The sequence below is a fragment of the Lachancea lanzarotensis genome, scaffold LALA0S09 (genome assembly GCF_000938715.1).
Source record: "Lachancea lanzarotensis genome assembly LALA0, scaffold LALA0S09, whole genome shotgun sequence".
Taxonomy (NCBI): domain Eukaryota; kingdom Fungi; phylum Ascomycota; class Saccharomycetes; order Saccharomycetales; family Saccharomycetaceae; genus Lachancea; species Lachancea lanzarotensis.
Genome location: NW_019212887.1, coordinates 503,000 through 524,259, shown reverse-complemented (window position 1 = coordinate 524,259; position 21,260 = coordinate 503,000). Strand labels below are relative to the sequence as shown.

General features: G+C 45.5%; 12 protein-coding genes and 1 non-coding gene across 13 annotated transcripts; 4 read left to right on the top strand and 9 right to left on the bottom strand.

The window, feature by feature from the left end:
* Window positions 1–23: 23 nt before the first annotated feature.
* On the bottom strand, window positions 24–563 carry CSE4 (LALA0S09e05468g1_1; the record flags this gene model as incomplete). The annotated part of the gene is made up of 1 exon (XM_022770830.1): window positions 24–563. One exon carries the CDS (start codon window positions 561–563, stop codon window positions 24–26), a length of 540 nt encoding a protein of 179 aa, XP_022630132.1.
* Window positions 564–721: 158 nt separating this feature from the next.
* Window positions 722–2,159, top strand: ARP9 (LALA0S09e05446g1_1; the record flags this gene model as incomplete). Its single annotated transcript, XM_022770829.1, has 2 exons — window positions 722–751; window positions 828–2,159. 2 exons carry the CDS (start codon window positions 722–724, stop codon window positions 2,157–2,159), a joined length of 1,362 nt encoding a protein of 453 aa, XP_022630131.1.
* Window positions 2,160–2,605: 446 nt separating this feature from the next.
* Window positions 2,606–3,136, top strand: IMP2 (LALA0S09e05424g1_1; the record flags this gene model as incomplete). Its single annotated transcript, XM_022770828.1, has 1 exon — window positions 2,606–3,136. One exon carries the CDS (start codon window positions 2,606–2,608, stop codon window positions 3,134–3,136), a length of 531 nt encoding a protein of 176 aa, XP_022630130.1.
* A 174-nt stretch (window positions 3,137–3,310) lies between these two features.
* MIH1 (LALA0S09e05402g1_1) lies at window positions 3,311–4,960 on the bottom strand (the record flags this gene model as incomplete). Its single annotated transcript, XM_022770827.1, has 1 exon — window positions 3,311–4,960. One exon carries the CDS (start codon window positions 4,958–4,960, stop codon window positions 3,311–3,313), a length of 1,650 nt encoding a protein of 549 aa, XP_022630129.1.
* An 803-nt stretch (window positions 4,961–5,763) lies between these two features.
* ELM1 (LALA0S09e05380g1_1) lies at window positions 5,764–7,593 on the bottom strand (the record flags this gene model as incomplete). Its single annotated transcript, XM_022770826.1, has 1 exon — window positions 5,764–7,593. One exon carries the CDS (start codon window positions 7,591–7,593, stop codon window positions 5,764–5,766), a length of 1,830 nt encoding a protein of 609 aa, XP_022630128.1.
* A 263-nt stretch (window positions 7,594–7,856) lies between these two features.
* LALA0_S09e05358g (LALA0S09e05358g1_1) lies at window positions 7,857–9,842 on the bottom strand (the record flags this gene model as incomplete). The annotated part of the gene is made up of 1 exon (XM_022770825.1): window positions 7,857–9,842. One exon carries the CDS (start codon window positions 9,840–9,842, stop codon window positions 7,857–7,859), a length of 1,986 nt encoding a protein of 661 aa, XP_022630127.1.
* Window positions 9,843–12,284: 2,442 nt separating this feature from the next.
* On the top strand, window positions 12,285–12,965 carry LALA0_S09e05336g (LALA0S09e05336g1_1; the record flags this gene model as incomplete). Its single annotated transcript, XM_022770824.1, has 1 exon — window positions 12,285–12,965. One exon carries the CDS (start codon window positions 12,285–12,287, stop codon window positions 12,963–12,965), a length of 681 nt encoding a protein of 226 aa, XP_022630126.1.
* A 335-nt stretch (window positions 12,966–13,300) lies between these two features.
* Window positions 13,301–14,035, bottom strand: CCS1 (LALA0S09e05314g1_1; the record flags this gene model as incomplete). The annotated part of the gene is made up of 1 exon (XM_022770823.1): window positions 13,301–14,035. One exon carries the CDS (start codon window positions 14,033–14,035, stop codon window positions 13,301–13,303), a length of 735 nt encoding a protein of 244 aa, XP_022630125.1.
* A 264-nt stretch (window positions 14,036–14,299) lies between these two features.
* Window positions 14,300–17,122, bottom strand: MNR2 (LALA0S09e05292g1_1; the record flags this gene model as incomplete). Its single annotated transcript, XM_022770822.1, has 1 exon — window positions 14,300–17,122. One exon carries the CDS (start codon window positions 17,120–17,122, stop codon window positions 14,300–14,302), a length of 2,823 nt encoding a protein of 940 aa, XP_022630124.1.
* Window positions 17,123–17,908: 786 nt separating this feature from the next.
* On the bottom strand, window positions 17,909–18,814 carry SUB1 (LALA0S09e05270g1_1; the record flags this gene model as incomplete). Its single annotated transcript, XM_022770820.1, has 1 exon — window positions 17,909–18,814. One exon carries the CDS (start codon window positions 18,812–18,814, stop codon window positions 17,909–17,911), a length of 906 nt encoding a protein of 301 aa, XP_022630123.1.
* A 220-nt stretch (window positions 18,815–19,034) lies between these two features.
* On the top strand, window positions 19,035–20,063 carry ARA2 (LALA0S09e05248g1_1; the record flags this gene model as incomplete). Its single annotated transcript, XM_022770819.1, has 1 exon — window positions 19,035–20,063. The coding sequence occupies one exon, from the start codon at window positions 19,035–19,037 to the stop codon at window positions 20,061–20,063; it is 1,029 nt and encodes a 342-aa protein (XP_022630122.1).
* A 130-nt stretch (window positions 20,064–20,193) lies between these two features.
* YET2 (LALA0S09e05226g1_1) lies at window positions 20,194–20,823 on the bottom strand (the record flags this gene model as incomplete). Its single annotated transcript, XM_022770818.1, has 1 exon — window positions 20,194–20,823. One exon carries the CDS (start codon window positions 20,821–20,823, stop codon window positions 20,194–20,196), a length of 630 nt encoding a protein of 209 aa, XP_022630121.1.
* A 223-nt stretch (window positions 20,824–21,046) lies between these two features.
* On the bottom strand, window positions 21,047–21,165 carry LALA0_S09e05204r. The gene is made up of 2 exons: window positions 21,127–21,165; window positions 21,047–21,091 (listed from the first exon to the last, which is right to left on the bottom strand). It is a non-coding gene; the product is annotated as a tRNA-Leu (tRNA).
* Between the last annotated feature and the right edge of the window lie 95 nt (window positions 21,166–21,260).

Genomic DNA, 21,260 nt, shown 5'->3' with positions numbered 1-21,260 from the left:
TTAAAAAGCCCCACATGGTGATTTCAGATGTACTGGCCACGAATCCTGCGTGCCAGTTGCATGTCTTTCCGCATGATAGTGATTCTTTTCGCGTGAAGGGCCAATAGATTCGTGTGCTCCAGAAGGCCCACTAGATACGCCTCACTTGCCTCCTGGAGTGCCATGATGGCCATGGTTTGCCACCGCAGCTGCTGTTCCTCGGTGGTGAATTGATCTGTGACCTCTTTAACAAGACGAGCGAACGGCATCTTGGAAATCAGCAGATCCGTGCTGCGTTGATATTTTCGTATTTCCTGCAACGCCATATCGCTGGGACGGTATCTTTTCGTTGAGCTTTTGCGTCTCCCTACTACTTTAGTGACCACTGCAGGCTGAGGACTTTCTAGTCTCGAAGGTTCTTCCGCTGTTACATATCGTCTCCGGTCTTCATTCCTGTGCAGCAGTAGTCTCTGCTGACGACTTTTCTGCAGTAGCGTCAGCGCTCTTTCGTTTATATCCTGTGTGAGTCTGGTAGTGTTGCTCAGCGTTCTTGCTCCATTATGGCTCACAATACTGGAGTTCATTGGGTCAAACTCTGTCTTTAAATACAATCATCGAGGGCATCGAGACTTGTTTATGTTCTTGATTCTATAATGGTATCTTCAATTTAATATAATATGAACTCATCAACAGTGAATAGACCAAACATCAACCATTGGAAAACCTACAAAAGCCAGCAAATATGGCGCCCTTTCGACAAGATAGTTACTTTGTAAGTATCCACACAAGTTAATTGGTATTATGTGGCTACCATTTGGACTCTAGTTTTACTAACATTGAAATTGTAGATTATCTATCCAAGCTCACAACATGCTCTTGTCCAGTTTGGCATGAGAGAAGAAACGTTGTATCCTCCTCAGTACAAGATCCCAATTTCCGTTTACAAGACCATCAATGGCAAATATACGACTGAGAAAGAGGGAAACGAGCTGGTTAAGCCACTTTTGGATGGCCAAATAGTAGATTTGGACGGGTTTTTGTTCTTCCTGGAACTGGTGTACAAGTCGTACCTTGCACAACGGTCGCGTTTTGGTGCCAGTCCGGAGGTCTTTGACATGGAGCTCTCGAACATCCCAATGCTTCTGGTGAGCCATCCTTCCTGGACACATTTTCAAGTCGAAAGAATCACACAATTGGTGTTTGAGCAGCTCCAGATAAACAATTTTATGTTTTTGTCTTCGAATCTAGCCTGTTCGTATGCTCTTGGGTCGCTGCAAAACTGCGTGGTTATTGATGTCCATGCAGACAGCACTGATGTGACCCCCATCATGGACTACATCCAGTTGACGCATCTTTCCGGGAAGGTGAAGAATGGCGGCGATTTGATAAACCAAGAGCTGGCTCACTCACTCCCGCAATGGAGCCCAGACCAGATTGAGGACTTGAAAAGGTCACCCGTTTACGAGGTCCTAAGCGAAGATGCGAAAAATGTTTCCAAGCTTAATTTTCAAAATGAGGAGGACGATGGTGCTTTCGATGTCGCTGCACTGGTAACCAGCGATAGAGACACCCGAGAGCTGCTCGAAGAAAACGAAAAGGGCAAAGAAAGTCAGCAGACGACCAACAGCGAACAAGAAACGAATACATTTGTAGATCGCGACGGCCAACAAGTCACAGTGGGAAAACAGAGGTTCAAGGGTTGTGAAAAGCTTATTTCAGAGATATCCGCTGTTGTGGGACGTGTGCTTGTGAAGATCGATGATTTCCATAAGCTCCGGGCAATCTGGGAAAATATTGTCGTGATTGGTGGAACCACTGAAATCTCGGGATTCAAAGAAGCACTTCTTCAGAAGCTCTTAGAGGATCACTTAATCGAGGAGCCTATTGCCGAAAAGACTACCAGAGAACAAGACTATTACAATCAAGCAACAAACAAGAAAAAAGCCAAGGCCTTGTTTTCCAATAACGTCGATTATGTTCAAATACCTACCGTCATTAGATTGGCCAAGTATCCAGACTACTTCCCCGAGTGGAAGAAACACGGTTACAGTGAGCTACCGTTTCTGGGGGCACAGATTGTGGCCAAGCAGGGCTTTGGGCACACCAATGAGAGTTTCTATATTACCAGAGAGAGATACGACAAAAAGGGTCCTTCTAGCGTGTGGGATGTGACCTTTTGAGTACGAGACCTGTTGCGATCGATTGTGATTTGGAAAGGTCTTGGAGTTTGTATCACAACAGTTATCATTGAAAGCGCGAGAAATGGACCAAACACTTTAAGAAAATGATCTCAAACTCATCATATACAAAAGAGAGAAAAAGACATATCCTATAAACCACGTTACCAGGAGTATCGAAATGCAATGAAGCTACAGCACCGTGCCTCAACGTTCTGATGCTCTAAGGTTTAGCTCCTGTAGGCTCTTTCGACAATATCTGCTGTATTTCTTTGATCACGTTACCTGGTGGATGACGATTAAAGTGGTGATAGCACTTTGAACGAAAATAGCTATGAAATTCGTTTGTTTAGTCTTAACTACAGACAACTGAAGGCATCGGCATCTCGCCATTGTCCCTAAAGAGATGAATACCCGGTCGATGATACCTTGCTAGCATCACGCAAATGATGAGAAAACTCGGAGGATTAAGGCTGAGCTTGAAGACAACGTTGGTTGCTGTTTCGTGGATTCCTGTAGCGGTGACTTTCAACGAAAATGTATGCTATGTAGCGAAGATAGAAGGGAGGTCGATGAGGCCGACTCTGAACCCTAGCGATAATGGACACACGGATTGGGTGCTGTTATGGAAGTGGGGCGTCAAAAATCCCACAAATATACGGCACAACGATGTGGTTCTGTTCAAGTCGCCCTCGAATCCAGAAAAAGTATATTGTAAACGGGTCAAAGGTGTACAACACGATACTATAAGGACGCGCCACCCTTATCCAAGAGGGCTCGTTACCATACCAAGAAGTCACATCTGGGTTGAAGGCGACAATGCTTTCCATACAACAGATTCTAACGATTTTGGTCCCATTTCGACTGGACTCGTGCTTGGAAAGGCCGTGGCAGTCGTGTGGCCGCCTTCGCGATGGGACACGAAGTTGGACCAAAGCGTGGGAAGAGGGGACATTAGTGTAAGGGGACTCGAAATATAGAATTCGGTATCATTAGAATTGATGTTGGTTTCCAGTGGCTACAAAGCTCTTCCAAGTCAGAACCTGGAATGTATGGCCTGTGTAAAATAAATGATTTTCGTTATAGCGAGCTATAGAAAGATGATATGCTAGTTTTTTTTTGAATATGCGATGTTGAGTTGGGAACAGAGCTGTCTACCCTTCCTCTTCCCTTAAAATAGAGCCGAATAGAGATCTTTTCGGGTTCGTCATGGGAAAACCGGGTTCGGTCCTTTCTTGTTGTTGAGCACTGACGCTGGAGTCTTCAAAACTAACATTGTCCAAATCTGTGCTTCCAGTGTCGTCGCGTAGTTCATCCTGAGAGAGTAGTCCTGTACTCCCATTACTGCTAGAGACGCTGCTTGGGCTTCGACTTTCAGAGCTGCTGCAGTAACTAGTGAATGACAATTTTGGAGGAGCTTCGTATTTGAAGGACAGGCTGCTCCTATTCGTGTAGTAGGATTGATACGTATGATCTGTCGTGCCTCCCATGCCAGATATAGCGGACTGACCATTGAGCCTCATGCTGGTATTTCGCCTTAACTTGGGCTGCGAAGAGCTTCGGCCTTTACCCAAGGAATCCGTTGAACTGGCGCGTGTAGCGATCTTTTTGCTGTCCTTGCGAAACTTCTCCATTTCGCTCTCGCACAATGCGACGTGCTCCAATGAGTCCATGCCTATGTAACAGCGTGGATAGCACCGACTACTGTATCGATCAAAGAAAGACTTGTAACCGCCTTTAACGACGAGAATATCCGGATAGTGTAACTTTGGGTAGTTATCGTGATTCAGCATGCGATCGCAGTTTCTCAAATGGGAAGCCATTATGGGACCGCGATATGAACTGAATTCACAATGGAAAACCATGAGTGAGGGTTGTTTACAATTTGAGACATCATTAGAGTTTCTGAGGAAACGAGATTCCAAAGCGTCCCGGGTATTTATGTTGATGGCTTGACCTATATGGCCGCCCTGGTATTCGTATTCAAACCTGCAATCGACAATATGAACGGCCTTGTAGTGCGCCTTGAATTGACCATCCATAATACCGACCAGAGTCTCTACGTCGATGCGAGGGAAATGATCGTCGGACTTATCGTCATAATAGTGCGAAATACCGCTCTTTTCTAGCCGTGAGTTGAATGCGGGAAGGCTGGAACTATCTGTGCCGTCTGGTGAATGCAAAGTGTTCGGTGCTGGGTCATCGTAGGACCGAGATGCTTCTTTCTGTGAAGCAAACATGGAATGGATTCTTCTCAATTTACCTCTTGAGTTTTGACCCGGCAGAACTGTATCTTTCTTCACTCCATTTCTAGTGAGCTTGCCACGAGCGAATGGTCCATTATCATCTTTTCTTAATGTGGTAGTGGAAGCTGTCGCTGCCAATCCATTGTGCTGCCCAGTTTTGAAAGACGGCTTGCGAATGCCGTCACCATTGAACGACGTTTGGAATGGTGAACTACTTGGCAGCTCTGCAGCACTCTCTACCACCGGTGAAAAGCAGTCTCTCTCTCCCAACATTTCGTCTCCAGAGAGCGAAGACTCTTCTGCAGAGCTAACACGAAGCAATTGAGTTTCGTAGTTAGCTCCGATATCTGGTAAACAAGTTTGACCACCATTTGTGTTGCATTTTTGTGCTAGTTGACCAACTTTCTTCATGTTTTCGCTAATCGGCTGGCCATTCTTACGGCTTTTACCCTTCAGTAACTTGATGTTCTTCAAGAAACTTCCACTTTCGCCTAATCCAAGCATCAAACCAGGTTTCTTGCCCTTCTTAGAGAAGCTCAGGCTTCTGAGGTTACTCATGGCTCGAGCGATCTTAGATCTTGAGGGCTCACAGTCGGTCAACAACCATTCTTGTTGTATGTGTCAAAGATACTCTTTGTATACCTTTGACCATTTTGGCTAGCTAAGCACTACAAACGGTGAACACCGAAACGCTACAGAAGATCAAGACTGAGGATAGCGTGTATATTATGAGTCATTAAGCCTATTAATTAGAACGGGAGCCATCGAACTGGGTGGCATTTCGCAAATCGCTGTTTGCTTGGCAATTCACCTCACGAGTGGTATTTAGGTCGAGGCTGGCATTCTCCAAGCACAATGTCTAGGAACCACGCACGGGAAAGAACTGCTTGATATTCGAATTCAACGTGCCAAGTTTTGAGATCTAAAAGAACTGTTAGAAACCCAGGTTTCAACGCAGTTTCTCATTCTATCATTTCGTGGTCGCGGCAGGGTGCGTCGGGAGATCACGCAGGGAAGCTTTATTTCGGAACTTGCAGAAGATCAATCGATGCGAAGCTCTCGGGCGAGTTAACTGGCGGGATTGGTTTGGGGGATGAAGAGGGTGGAGCGTTTGGGATGCAAAAATGTGAATATGGCTTGAGCGTCAGTATCGTGGTTTAGTGATCTGCATGGAACAACGCAGACGGACGCTTCGATTGTCACATTATATTGACGTCATTAACAAACTGGTCGAAAGCGTATCATCCTAATTCAGATCTGACTCTCCTTTTCAGTTGGTTTCGGTAATGGCTACAGGTATCGTATGTGTCTAAACAATCTCCACCTTTTCACGATACGATACTAGAAAAGCCCGCTTGTTGTCAGTTTTCAGCGTAACTGAGATACCTGCGAATATCTTCGGCAGAATTGGTTTCGCGGTGCGAGTTCCCCGTGCTGTCCCTCACGCGCTTAGCCTTTGAAGGGGAGTTAGATTGTAGGTATTTTGTGAAGTTCAAAGTGCCTTTAGAGGCCATGATATGCCCATTTCCATGCGATGAAATGCTGCCATTTCGATCAGTGTCACTAATCTGGTTATCCGTCGAGGTCTTTTCTGGCGTATTCCGCGTTCGAATGAAGTTTTTGAGAGGTGTGTCTATTTTGATAGGCGAAATGCTTTTGTCACTCAACTGGGCCTCTGGGGTATGCGCGCGCACCGAAAGCCCGCTGTTTCCTCGAGTCTTTTCAAAAGCACCAGCGTCTGATGACTCCGAGATTCCAATTTCGCCAGTATCTGCAACTGATGTTCTCGTGGTAGACTTTGCGCTTTTGACAAAGTCGGCAATCAAAATGGGTTCATCGAAGGATTCTCCAGCGGACGATAGGTCAGAATCGATCTGTTGAACACCACCATCAATAGCTATGGGTATCCAATTTCCAGTTTCTCGACCTTCGACACCCTTGCGTTTTTTCTTCTTTTTCATTCCCAACTTTTTGAATTTGGATACGAATCGCTTCAGTCTCTCGTCCTTTTTGGGAGCACTGGAAAGTCTATCTAGTTCCTGGACCTTCACCCTCTTCGCAGGATCTTTAGCTAGCAATTTGGAGACAACCAGGTCGTGTAAGTAGCTATTAGATTGTGGCAATGTATCGTTGACGATCTTTTGGTAGGTCTCAAATTCGTTCTCTCCACTGAATGGAAGGCGGTTTTCCAGCAGACAGAAAATCGTCACGCCTACTGACCAAACATCTAGCTGATTTCCATCGATAAGAACGTCCTTGGCGGTGAAATTGCACAGCTCTGGAGCTATGAAAGCGGGTGTTCCCGCAATTTTACGAACCTCTTCTTGATAGGCCACACTCATCCGTTTGTCACCAAACGGAAGTTTATCTGGTAAAATCAACGAGCTGCCAAAATCTGAAAGCATTACTTTGGAACCCTGTCCGTCTACCAGGATATTGGAAGGTTTGATATCCCTGTGAACACAGCCTTGTTGTGCTAGATATACCAGGCCTTTGCACAAACTACGGAGAACGTATTCAGCCAGCTCAATCGGATTTGTCTTACGCTTCATTAGATTATCCCACTGATCTATGGAGTCTCTTTTATCGTGCCGTTTCCATCTCAACTCTCCCAGTGTGGCCCAAGGTAGCACGATCCAAATCTGCGGGCTAGAGGGTGAGTCTACGATTTCCAAAACGTTCAGTATGTTGCTGTGTTTCAAACGACAAGCGACGAACAGTTCCCATCGTATTCTATGCATGTTCATTTCTAGAATAGCCTCATCACCATTGTCGATTTTTCGGCCCAAAGACTCCTGACGTCGGATGTGTTTCAGAACTTGATTCATTGAGTACTGCTGAGACTTCTTCGGCCTTTTAGAAATGCATTTCACTGCTACGTTCTCTGCGTTAGACGATCTCGCCATAAAAACGTCTCCATATTGACCTCTTCCGATTCTTCCAACCAAGTTGTATTCACCAAATGTCCTCCTATATCCCGAGATTTCAGCAAGCGTCAGCATCGGTCGTAATGCCTTTTCTATAGTTTTTTGATGTATTTCAATGATATGATGATATGATTTGAAGCTCGCGAGATCAGTGTCTGTCGTCTCATATTGAACATTTTGGTCTTCGGGACTCTCATGACTAACCAGAGTCGGAAATTGGCGTGGAATACTTAAGCTCGCACCATAATGGCCCTCTTCATCCATCTAAACCCGTCTGTCTTTCTTCAACAAGTTTTATTGTCAAGCTCACAAGGTAGATGATATGTGTATATCTTATATATCTTCAACGGTCTGTCCAACTTTATTAACGTTAGGTAAACTAAAAAATATGATAATGAACATTTAAACCAAAACGTTCTGGATAGTTGCCGTGCCAGATATCAAACATGATCAACATGCTTGGAATTTATTTGAATCAAGGTACATAGAGTTTTCAGACATTTTTCTGTGAGTGTGCCATTCATCACCTAGAAGTCGCCATGTTTCTTGTGAGTCTTGAGATGCTGAGATAGGTTATCGCTTCTGCTGAACTTCTTATCACAGTAGGGGCAGTGGAAAGGGCGCTCAGTCGAATGTACTGACCGTATATGCCTTTTGAGATGTTCGCTCCTGCGAAAAGTTTTAGTACATTCGCGACATTTGAACGGCTTTTCGTCGTCGTCGAATGGTGACGTCGACTTGCTGGAGCGGGAGGCCTTGAAAAAGGATTGTCCTGATCTAGGCTTGCTCGAAACTTGGTTATTGTTGTTATTGTTGTTGTAGGTGTCGCTATGGCTGTTGGAGCGATACGAAGAAGGGGTCGGAGAATTGGTCATCGAGTGGTGCAATGGATTAGAAAAACTGGACGTAGCCGATTTGGACCGCGTTTCAGACACATCCAAAATGGGCATTTTGTTACCGTTTATGAGAGAGTTTGGACGAACAAACTTAGCATCACGGAAGGTCATGCTTGGTTTGAGGTCGTGAGAAAGAAAATCCATTGCAGAGTCCAGGTGCGGAGATTGCAGTTGTGTTATTTGGTCATCGTCTTCATTGATAACTTCTTCTCCTATTGCATTATTGTCGGTCACTCCTGAGCTATATCTCGTTTCTCCTCCATCTATGTTTCGGTTCAGGGTATTGTCGTTAATCGCCCGGGTATCTCTATCTCCACTCTCGTCCTCATCGTCATCTGACATGATTGCGTTTTCCCATGATAGGCTCGTAAGACGGGGTCTCGGTGCCTTGACATCGCCATAAAGCTTTGCTATTAGATCTTGATTGTTGCCGTCCACCAGGGACATCGAGGCACGCTGTTTCTGGACCCTATGCTGAGGTTCCGACGCCGAAGATCTTCTTGCGTTGCTTGCGTTGTTGAAAGATGTAGTTCTCGTTTTGCTTGGTTTAGAAACAGAATAACTCAAATTGTAGTCCTCCAGGAATTTCGTGAGTTCGTTGTCTATCTTGAAAGGTGAAGTTGATAAACTTGCAGGTCGTAACGACTCTGAGCGTTTTTCTGTGCTTGAGGGCCGAACTGTGCTTGAGGAAGAGGGCAAAACAGCGCCAAATGACCTTTGTGGTTTATTAGATGGTCCCTTGGTCGATGTCGAGCTTGGTAAGTTCCAGGCATCGGTGTTATAGGAAATAGAGTTTCTGTTGTATAATTCCGGTCTTGCAGGGTTGCGTGAAGAAGCAAGCTCACTCATTCTTCGTTGAAAAGTGAAATCGTCAAATAACGAGTTTGAATCATCATCGACCTGGTTATCAGGAGGCGAAATACGATCAATAAGGAACCCGGAGTCGACAAATTGCGAGTTTACATTACTGAGAAGGTTTGGATTGATGCAGTGCTGCTGATTGTCATGGCCAGAAGATGGTGACGAAATAGTTGGGTGGCGGGTGTTGGGGCTGTTGAAGCTTCTGAGAGTTGCAGCTGGGTTTTGTTCCAGAGAACGGGATAGAATAGCTAGCGGGTCATCGTCTGGGGCAAACAGTGTGGAGTCCTGTAAAATTCGATGTGGAGAGAGTCCCGACGAGTTGGACACTGAATTTGAATTAGAATATGGATTTGGGTGCGAGATGGAGTTGGATTTCGAACTGGATGAGTGGGCAGCAAGTTGTGGGTCCATCGGCAGATGAGCGTCGGAGGCGTCTGTGAGAGCTAGCGTGCTGTGAAGGGCAGCGTGGTCGTCCAACATGGCCAAAAGGTCTGTCACAGCTGTGGGACTCCCTTGTTTGTGGACGTTTTGAGACCTTTTGCGGAACGAGTTGGATGCAGAGTCCGGAGTGTTACCTGAAGATTCCAGCATCGAGCTATCCAGTGCACTTGCGGCGTTGGAGCCCGTGTTTCTCGAGCTGTAACTGCTGTTGCTGCTCTCGACGATGTGGCGTTGATGAGGCCCATTTCCGCCATGAATGTCCAGCGAGTTGTTCGAAAAGGACTCTAGCCTTCCTTGCAGGTCTTGCTGGGTCATGAATGATGCAGTTGGCCTCTTTGAAAAGAGCTTTTGGTAAGCAAGATGTGTGTATTTCAGATATTACCGGTGAAGATGCGCAAAATGTGTGAATTCAAAGCAAGCTGTAGCGTTGAAAAGCCAGTTTTTTCGACTTCCAGATGATAATCCTGATAACTGGTACTGCCGGGAAGTGTCCATGCACCGATTAAATGCGCAATAAGCTGCGTTTTGTGGCTTTTGTGATGATGATACAGGTTAGTTGTGTCCAAAACCTTATAAATAGGATATTTGATAAACTTATCACCTGTTAAAATCACCAAGACAAAACAACACTGATGTAAATTTAGTAAAGGCCAATAACGTTTTAGAGTCTTGTGGGATGGGTTATTCAAGTGCTTGAATATTTATCGAAAAGTCCTGCTTTAAGTTTCTGGGTTCAACGACTAGCCTGCCTTTCAATGTTGACGTTAGTGAAGCCACGACTGAGGGTTGTGCCAAGACACCTTTTGGCATGTGACACAGGATGGGTGGCCAATGGCGTTAAGGTTTTGAAAACAAGATGGCTGGGCACCCGGGCAACGCAACGTTCCGTTTGGGCAAAAAAAAATAGGTCGGTGTTCGAGTTCACGACACGAAAATCGGCAATTTTGAGGTGAAATTTGACAGATAACGGGAGAAAACAACATGGGAATGGTATAGTATAATGATATCATTGTGGGCAAAAATGGCAGGTTGAGTGTTTGGCTCGAAAATCCTTGCTAAAGATACGGCGAATTCGGGTTTTGGAAGACCCTTGTTGGCTCGGATAATGTGATGCATCCGAAGAGCGGACTTTAGGATAGCACAGCTTGACTTGAGGTAACCATAGAAGTGTGTCGTTGCGAGTGTATGTGGGTATGGCAGGAGGACCAAATAATAGCAGAGGGCCGCGTATCTGCACTTTTGCATAGAACCGAGCTGCTTGGTTCCGGTTGTGTGTGCATTGCAGATTGATGCGTTCTAGAACATGGTGAGCGAAACAGCTGTGGGAAACAAAAAAAGACGAGTCCAATTTCCCAATTGGATGCGTAATTCACAGAATAGGTAGATATACGAAGTAAGTATGCAGGCAACAGAGCTACTGATGACCCGTTGGTGAAATCACGATGCGTTGATCGGCAAGGGTTTTGAACTTCTATCACCTTTAATTAATTCTGACACCTTTTTCCATGGATACCACGTGATCAGACGAGCGAGAAGTTGTAGCGGAGGTTTTTAGGCCTGTTTTCAAGGTTACTGATGTTAATACTTGATGGTTTAGAAGCGGGCCGCCAAGTGTAAATGCTCCAGGGAGCTCCTTATGTTGTGGTCGTTTAGTTTTATATGTTTTCCTGACCTTCAACGACTTTGGATTTGGAAATGCCGTAAAGAATTATCATAAATTTTTACTCTGTATCCCAAAGCGCACGTTCGTCCAATGAGTATGGAGAAAGCCTTATTATACGCAGATTGAAACGGGTCGGTGAGTTCTTCCAACGTTTACAGTTAGAGGTTCTTTGCCAAAATTGTGTTGTCACGTGAAAGAGCTGTTCGAACAACCTGGACTAGGATAAGAACCATTGTGATATGAACGCCGGAGCTCCGATAATTCGATCGGAAACATCGCTTAGAGCCCATGGTGCGTAAGCCCAGCCCAAACAAATACTGTCAAAACGCCTCTATCGTAAGGAAAGTGTCACATACGCAAAGAGTAACTAACATCACGTGACCGATGACAGCGACACATTTTAATTAAGGATATTCAATAAGAATGTCAACCCAAACCGTCACTGTCACTGGCTATCGAGACACGATAGGGATTTCATCATCCAGTTAGTGTCATATTAGAGTAGTCTTCCGTTAACAGGTTTCCTTCAGTTCAAAAAGTCCCTCTCACTGCTTCAAACCTACTCCCAAAACTGATTTCGAACTCAAGATTGGGGACAACGAATAAAAACGTCATTTGTGAAGTGAAAGCACCTCACTCAGGATTGTCCGCACCCACCTGTAAAGCGTAACAGCACCAAGTTTCCACGCTTGTCAGAACACTTATCATAATCATGACACCACCAGACACTCACATCCAATGCCCATCACACAATAATTTTCATTCGTTTTTTAAAAAAAACCCAACGCCAAGTCTCAACTGCTGAGCATCTACTGCCTGTTGATATTCTATCTGCTCAACAGTCTCATTTACCTACTCTTGTCTTGGATTCTATTTTATTCTCATCAGTTAAGCCCATCACCAGTCATGTGACCCAAACGAAATCTCAAATTAGTCTAGTCAGGTGATCTTGAGAACAATCGATTACTGAACATATTAAATAAAAACAAACTAGGTAACGAGCCATTGACCAGTTAAGCAACGACAAAGCAAGTCGTTAGTACTTGTAGATTTGCAATTAGACGTTCCTAGCCCTCATTCCTCAAAAGACGAAAATGCAAGGAGGTGTTCGACGCAAGGCAGATTTGCTGCCTCGGTATCGTGGCCAAAAAAACGGTGGGAACGGGAAGGGTTCTTATTTGACCACCCCAATGAAAAAAGCGATAATCTATGCTATTATGTTAGCAGCGGTGTTTTTCGCGGTCCGTACGCTTGTGCTGGACGCCAGGAAGCCGCCGGCCGAATTTGAGCTCGAAGACGCTGGAAACGAGCTGGAATTTGGTGGGGAAACAAGCACAACCGGCGGTGGTCTACTGGATGCAGCTCAAAAAGTGGCGCTACAAGTGGGACAGGCAGCACAGGGAGCTGACAAAGTCAACACAAAGGTGGATACACAAGCCAAACCCCAAGGTGCTCCCGCCAAAGTGCCGAAGGAACAGTTCAATAACGAGGTGGCCATGCAGCAAGAGGTCAAAAACTTACAAGAACACGATCCAGAATACCAACAGTCGAAGACTCCAAATGTCAAAGACAGCACCAAGCAGGGTATTGGCAACGACGTCAAAGCCGACAAGCAGCAAGCCAGCGAAGCGGACGAGGAAATCGTTGATGAACAGGCTAAAAAGATTAACGACAAGGCGCCGTACAAGAAGACGGACACTTCCAAACCACTTGATAGCCAGAAATCCGGCAAAAAGGCCGGTAACAAGAACTCTGGTCTTGTAATCGACGATTAATAGTGCGGGGCTTGCTGGCACGCCTTTCTGTGGACGGAAGAAGAAAGACTAGTGGTTTGCTTCGGTTTCCCTTTTTTTTTTTTTGTTCCTCGACTTTGGCAACTGGCACTCAAAAGCGGTCAAAGTGAAGACCACTCCACGGACACAACTGCGCTCAAAGCATTCATTATGATAAATAAAGCATGTATGTTCCTATCATCTACAGGTTTAAAGCAACGGTTCTTCCCTTACCAACGAAATAAAAAACACTCAAAAATGGTATGTCTCCCCATTTTCTTTCATAATCTTGTAAACCTGCAGTACCTCTCCCATTTCTCATCTCTTAATCCTCCTCTTTACTTGGTAATGTTTTGCTTAATGGCATCTTTACGTTCCTCCCAGATGGTCTTCCCACTGCAGGCACACACTAGTTTATCGTTCTGCCACGCACCAGCACTGCGCGCAATGACGCCGCAGAACTCGGCTCCCGCCCCTGGATCATGCTGCGGACTTGAAGTTACCATGAAGGTACGCCCAACGAGTTCCCATATTTGCAGTGGAGAGCTCAAAAATGCTTGTCCGCTGTATAGGTTATTCCCAAAGTCACTTTTCGAATTGCATTCAATGGGGACTGGGAACTCATAGAAGCTCCCACCCGTTGACTTGGCACCTTCAGAAAGGTCACCACTGCTTCTGATGGAGGCGTAGTATTTTCCTGGCTTTTCAACGCCGTTCAAGGTAATGTCGAACCACGTCTTCGAAGGTCCCACATTTACTATGCGAGCCAATCCTCTCACTGGTGTGTCATTCGACGCTACGGGCTCAAATGTTTCCAGAATGGATACTGCGGCGCTATCTGGTTTTCCGCTACCTCTCATAATCGCATCTCTACCACACTCTTGTAGTTTCGATATTATCACGGATGGGGCCACAGTTCCGGTAACTGCTAGCATCTTTTCAGGAACGTAGAACCCAAGTGAAATATTAGGAATTGACGAAAGGCACGATTTGATGTCCTTGACACAACTTTCGCAGTGCATTTCAACGGCGTAAGTCGCCTCGAACCTTTCATCAGGCTGTGGTACAGTCATCGTGGAGGGATAAGTTGAAGTCAAATCAGAGAGCTAACTAGACGATTCTCAAGAACAGTTCAGACCAGTCTTAGAAGTCTATATGAGTTTGAAATGTGTATTATGAATTCGGTTCTTATATCCAAAAGTAAGGTATCCGATGAGCTATGAACAATGCCTTACAAATCATTAACGTGACATGACGACAGCGAGGTTGAAATACTTGAACGAAAGAACTACCCATAAGCTTTTGAACAGGCTATTTAGACGGTTGTTAAATGCGATTCAGAATCCAAACCGCTTCTTGGTATAAACGTATGCAATGTAGGCAAATATCAGCATGGATGTGGTGATACAGGTGAACCAAGTAAGTGAGTGGTTGTCCTGGCCGGGAACTAGAACGTTCATACCCCACAAACCTGTGATAATGTTCATAGGTAGTACAACTGTACCCAGAATAGTGATCTTGCCCAGAACATCGTTCATGTCATTGTTAACTTTTGTCATGTCGATATTGATCTGAGCCAAGTAATTCGAGTGGGAGCGGCTCAAAAGCTTTTCGTAGTGATTGAGGGACGAAACCATGGTCACAATGTGATCCTGGATATCGCCGAGATACATGCCGATCTCAGAACGCGGCGCCACATCCCATTGCTCGTTGCACCGTTTCGAAAATCCCTTGATAACGTCGGCCTTGGAGCCCAACAGTCGCACAATACTCATGACTCGTTTTCTGCACTCGCCAATGCGTCTTAACATGTCTCCTTTCCGCTTCCAGCCAATTATATTGGTGTCAATGCTGGAGCTGGAGCTCGACGAGCGAGTAGATCTGGTCCTGGTGGAAAGGCTGGCGCCTTCACCCACGGCACTTCCTCTTCTCGGGTAGCGCTCTATGCTGGCATAGTTACGATCATAAGCCTCACTCTCATCCAAAGAGTCATCGTCATCAGAGGAGGAATCGTCGGACTGGTGCATTTTGAGGATGGATTCCTCAATGTCGTGGACTTCGTCCTCAATAATTTCGATCATCGGTGCAAATGCGTCGGTGATGTCGTCAATGAGCGCGTACGCAATCCAGTCTGCGGTCACATTCAGGTAGTCCTTCAAAAGTCTTGCTCTTCTTCTTACGTTTATTGGATGTGGGGTTGGGGCGAAATGGAAGGTAAGAACCCCGGTGCGGAATACAATGATATAAACATTCAAAGGCTCTAGCTCGCCGCCCCGCGGTTTTCTTCTATCGCCAGACTTTCGCTTGTACTTTTCATTCTCTTCCATTTGCCTCCTCGCTTTACTTCGATAGCTTGAATTTGAGCTAGAAACGGTTTTGTTTGTGGAAGAGCGCCTCCGAGACCTGAAAAACTTGGGCAGCCACCCTTTGGAGCTCTCATCGTGATCCGCGTCCGAAGAATTATAGGCGTTAGATTCATGATGCATTTTCTTGTGACGAGTATGGCGTTCGGCGACAATATCAAAACTTCTGAAACACACCAGGTAGTAGTCCTTAAAAAGTTCAACTTTCTCACGAACTTCTCCAAGGAAAATGTCTTCTGTTGTTAACGGATGAATTCCGAATGCTTTACTCAAAACTTTCATCTCCTCTTCCGTGGGATTTGAAACGTCAAGCCAAAAGGGTTCACAATCGAACATATCTAAACTTCCCGACTGCGTCGTAGACAAGCGTTGCAAAAGTGTTTGTTGTTGTTGTTGTTGTGGGGTGCTATTTTTTGTTTCGGCAGGAGTTACACCAGGATTGGTATTAGCAAGGTTTTCATTATTATTGCCGTTACTAGCAGATGAATAAACCGAAGCAACGAAGAGCTCGTCAAATTTTTGTCCCGGTTGTAGCAAGCCGGAGATAGTAGGGGAATGGATCGTAGAGTCTAGGTCTTCCCTAAAATAGGTGAACCTGAAATGTTCTGGGTTGTTGGATACAATATGGGGTGGATACTGTATCCGATTGCCAACTAGAAAATTTTCCTGATGCTTTGCCTCTTTCTTCGTAACCACACTGATATTTTTGGCATCAGTTTGCCCCGTAAACCCAGGTATATTGTTACCCTTGCGACGCAAATGCCAAGGCGTAATTTTTCTGGGTCTCAAACGTCCTGACTCCATGTGCTCTGCCTCATTGATCCTGGTATTCCCAAGCTCAGGCACATCTATGTTAGTGACAATGGGTTTGGAAAACAAAACACCATCATTATTTTGACTATCGTCGAAATCTTCATCCTCGTCATCATACTGGAAATGAAAGTTCTCAGCGTCCTGTACAGCCTGGCTCCTGAGCCTTTCCGTTTCATCCTTCGAGTACTCTTCTAAAACCGCAACGTCGGGCCACACCTTAGTTCCTGCCGTATCTTCATCGTCTATTGGCAAACATACATCGTTGATGGATGAATCATTGGAGCTGCGCCTCGAAGATGGTCTTGAATGGTAGCCGTCCTCCGAAGGGTTCACGGAAGACGATTTACTAGAAGAATGGCTGTGGTTGGACCGGATCACGTGGTCCATCAAAGCATCGACATCTATAACCACGTCGTCTCCTCTCAGATGAGCTTCTGGTTTTTTAGTGTGCTTAGAAGCATTTTTTTTGGCCCAACGCTCTGCCTCTTCTGCTGATAGTAGAGGTCCACTTGATTTACCGGAGTTGTTTTTCTTGTTTGACACATTTTGCGAAGTGCTACTGACAGACCCGGTGGGATTTCCTCGAGAAGAGCTCATTCTTCGGGGTTTCCGGACGCTACCGGACGAATTGATCGCCTCCATAACAGCAATCGATGGCCTGTGATCGAAATACGACCGAGGATGCTGCATTGACGTGAGATTGACGTCAGATGATCCTCTAGTGTTGGACGTTTCCTCATCGGTGCCCTCGTGCAAAATGCCCCACGAGTCTGTCTTATCGAAATCGTTTGCTGACGACAGACCATGCTCAACGTGGCCGTGAGAACCCATCTGAGACCCTTCATGGCTAGCTCTGTTCCCCGGTCCTTTAAAAGCTGACTTCCGCTTCCGTCTTTTGGAGTTTTTTTTGGTCTTACTAGACTTTGATCCAACGTTGTTGCTACCTAACAAGGGCGCACTTTCATGTTCCGTTGGGTCTGACATAGCCTTAAAACTTTTGGACCTTGCGAACTCTAGATACAATGCCCGGTGTTCAATGGGGGACTTATCAGAGTGTGAATCAGCGTCTTCAGTTCGCAAAAAGCGGTAGTAGAAGAAGATAGTCAGTCTTTGCTTCAAAAATATGGCTAATTAAAGAGAACCATCCTTCGTTCACAGTGATATCTACAGATTCTGAGAACAGGAGGGAAATAGACGCTGAGACAAGCTCAAAAGCTGGCCAAGATGACTTCGCTGACACCTTTTGTTTGAATCAGAATATTTGGTTGTGTCTTGTTGTGTTTGAAGCGGGGTTTCTATCACCTACTTCAAAGATCTGAAATATAATTATCACGAACTACTTATCGGAAAAGAAGGATTAGAACTGAGTGAACTGAGTGAACTGGATCGTTTTGCCTTGTTAGCACGACATGCACGACTTACGCAGTCCACAGAAGCCTTTCACTGTGATTCTAAAGCTTGATAGTTGAATTGTAAAAGTTTTGTCTTATTTCGGTGCAGCCTATGCACAGTTGCACTTCATTTCTCGAATGGCAGGGTCTTGGTAAGATGAGGAGGTTTGTGTTTCTCATGAATGAGAAGATGGCTGCTGTAGGTGATAATCCCATCACCGGACGGAATTGTGGGCTGTTGGGTGTATGCACGAAAAATGATCCCATCTGTAGCAATACTACCTGGTTGAACGCAGTCGTAGGGTATAGAGACAGAATGTAAAGAAACACCTTCAGAAGGCGCTTGCAAAGCTCCCACATGGGAAGAAGAACCAGTTGGTCACGATTCCTCGCTGATGTTCCCATCTGTGTGGTCATTGAGGGCCGTACGGTCACCGTCTTCATCGTCATCATCGGCGTCGTCATCGTCCTTGTTGAATTCTGACTCCAGCGCCAGTGCAAAATCTTCGTCGCTCGAGTCCAAATCAGAATCGTTTTTGGTGGGCTTCACAGGAGGCGTGAGCTTATGCAAATGGTCGTCTAGTCTTGGATTACTGGTCTGTGCTGATTGTGCTGTCTGCATCGATTGTGCTGCATTCGGAATGTCGTCAAGCCTTGGGTTACTAGCTATTTTGGTCTTTTGGCTGCTGGTCTTGGTAATCTTAGTTGGTTTCTCGGGCAAAGTAGGAGCGGATGGCGCTGTAGACGGGACAACCAGCTGTGCATTGGATTCTAGTTCATCGTTCTTGCGTCTTTTTTCGTCCGGTTGGGCCTGTGGTGGTGCCGGTTCTTTTCTTTTGCGTTCTTTTCTGGCCTTTGGTCTTTCTGAACCGTTTTCGGACTTAATCTGACTTTGCTTTTCCCGGTTCCGGCTGGAGGGCTTCCCAGCTGGTTCTTCATCTACGTTCGTTTCCTCACTATCCGAAAGGACGCTAACAGTCTTCGTTCTAGGCCGTTTGGAGCCAAACCTCCGCAACGCATCGTCAATGTTCTGTCGATGCTTGAGTAACTCGTCGTACACTTCTTCCGTCAAAGAGATACCTTTTTTGCCTGGTTTCATTTCTCCTGACGCTCCATCTGCGTAGTACTCCCTAATGTCAATAAGGTTTATATTTCGAAACTGACGAACCGTTACTCTCTTATTCTTGCCCAATTCGAAGATCGCATCAGGTTCATCCATTGCTGCACCGGTATCTGCTTGAGGTGCGTAGTTTCGTTGGCCTCTGTATCTGTTGTAGTATGACATGGCTTCTGGTAGTTTGAAAAGTACGTTGATGGTATGAAAAGTGGTAAGCTCAGGTCTTAAATTCTGATCTCGAGAACCGTTTTTCTTTAAAGGTTCATCATCATCATCATATGGACTTAAATTAGAAAACCCGGATCTCGAAATGGATCTTGAACCTCGAATACAACAAACGAGTCGTAGTGTTTAGCTGTTAGTGGGTCTATATAAGATAAGTAGAAGCATGGGATCAATAGCAGTTAACAGGCCAATTGGCCCTGTAAAGGAATTTGTCAAGGGCGCATCAATTGAAAGGCTTCCAAGCTTGATTCTTGGGGGTGCCATTCTCAACACTCAATATACTGACAACCCAGAATCTGTCCCACTTACGGACATGATACGATACGCTTTTGATCGGGGAATAAGAGCCATCGATACATCCCCGTACTACGGGCAAAGCGAGATTTTGTACGGTAGAGCATTGGAACAGCTTACAGCAGAATATCCTAGAGACAATTATTTCATATGTTCTAAAGTCGGACGCATTAGACTCGACGAGTTCGATTACTCGAGGTCCAGCGTCAGGAAAAGCGTGCTGAGGTCTTTGGAACGACTCAAAACGGACTATATCGACCTGATCTTCCTGCACGACGTTGAGTTCATCGAGACCAAGCAAGTCTTGGAAGCACTGAAAGAGCTACGTGTCCTAAAAAACGATGGTATCATTCACAATTTCGGCATCAGCGGATACCCTGTGGAGTTTCTACTTTCGGTAGCGCAACAGAGTCGTGAAATTGCCGAAATAGGGCCTCTTGATGCGGTGCTGTCGTATGCCAACTTAAACTTGCAAAACACTCTTCTGGAAGACGCATTTCTGCGTTTCAAGGACGAAGCACAGGTGAAAGTGGTTGAGAATGGATCAATATTGAGCATGTCTCTGCTGCGTGCCCAAGAAACACTGCAATTCCATCCTTGCTCTCCAGAATTGCGGGAACGCGCTCAAAGGGCGGCTCAGTATGCAGCAGCTCAGGGTAAAGATTTGGCTACTTTAGCGACAAAGTATGCGCTTAGCAGGTGGGTCGACCGGGGACCCACTGTTTTAGGGGTGAGCAGCATCCACGAGCTAGAAATAGCTTTGCAAAGCTATTGGGATGTGGTGGACCGGGAAACCCACGAGCTAAGTGCGAGTGACGTCAAGGACGTTAACTACATCCAAGAGACCATCTTTGGCGACCGTTTGAATGAGACGTGGCAATCTGGCATCGACCACTAATCCAGCGGCAAGATTAACAACTATGTCTTGCAAACTTTAAAATATAAAGCACTATGTAAGATAAAGACGAACTATAGAGGCGTAAAAACAGGTGGCAGCGGTAGTATGTGATTTCCAAATCGGTTTCTATTTAGTTGCTCTTTTTCTCCCCGGATGATGCTTCTTTGTCTAGCTTGGGAACCACGGTCTTGTCGTAGTGTGCCTCTAAATTAGCCTTTTGCGAGCGTAGGGCACTAATGGACGCCTTTTTTTCCTTGAGCTCTTTCCGAAGAGCTGAAATCTCATCGTCGTCAGAGGATTTTTCGGAGTCCGCTTTGGCATCGTTCTCAGAACTGGCGCTTTCCCGGATCAGAGTTTCGTACTTTACCAGTCTTCTCACCACGCTGATCACTACAGGAATGCAGAACCAGAAATATAGTATAAACCCGGAAATGTAGATATTTCTTTGATTATACGCTCTGGAGGCCAAAGCTTGGACGGGTGTGACATTACCCACGGCGTTAGGGTCCGCTCCAGACGTGGCCTGGTGATGGTGTAGAAATACAGATATCTGGGACCTTTTCCACGAATCCACGAAAAGCAGTCCTACGAGTCCCTGCACTATGAAAATCACCGTTTTCACCTGCGTGTAGCTGACGAACCGGAAATAGCTGGTCACCAACGCTTTGCGAAGTTTATAATGTAGCGGTAGCACCAGTGTGAACAGACATGCCATTTCGAAAGTTAGCACTCCGAACAAAACGCTCAAATAGACACTCATGATGGGCGTAAAATTGGCAATGTCGCTTGATTGCGTCGCTGACTTGTTCTTGGATACAGATGTGGACTTTGACCCTTAAAGAACTCTGATCTTGAAGTGGAAGTGCTCAAGGGACATAGTTAGCTGGATACATTCTCATACATACATACATACCTGAGCAAACTAAGGACTCCGTACAACATGCTCGATAGCGCTAATAGCGAAAAAAACTAAAAATTAATTATGGTTGCTAAGAGATTCGAACTCTTGCATCTTACGATACCTGAGGATTCCGCTGTGTTGATCAGCGTTAAGAAACAAATTTCTTGAATCAGGCGCCTTAGACCGCTCGGCCAAACAACCTACTGATGAGAAATGAGGGATAAAGTTTGAGCCATATAGGTACTCAAAAGTCAGCTGATTTATAAGTCATGTGAGAAAAGTACTGGTTACGTAAT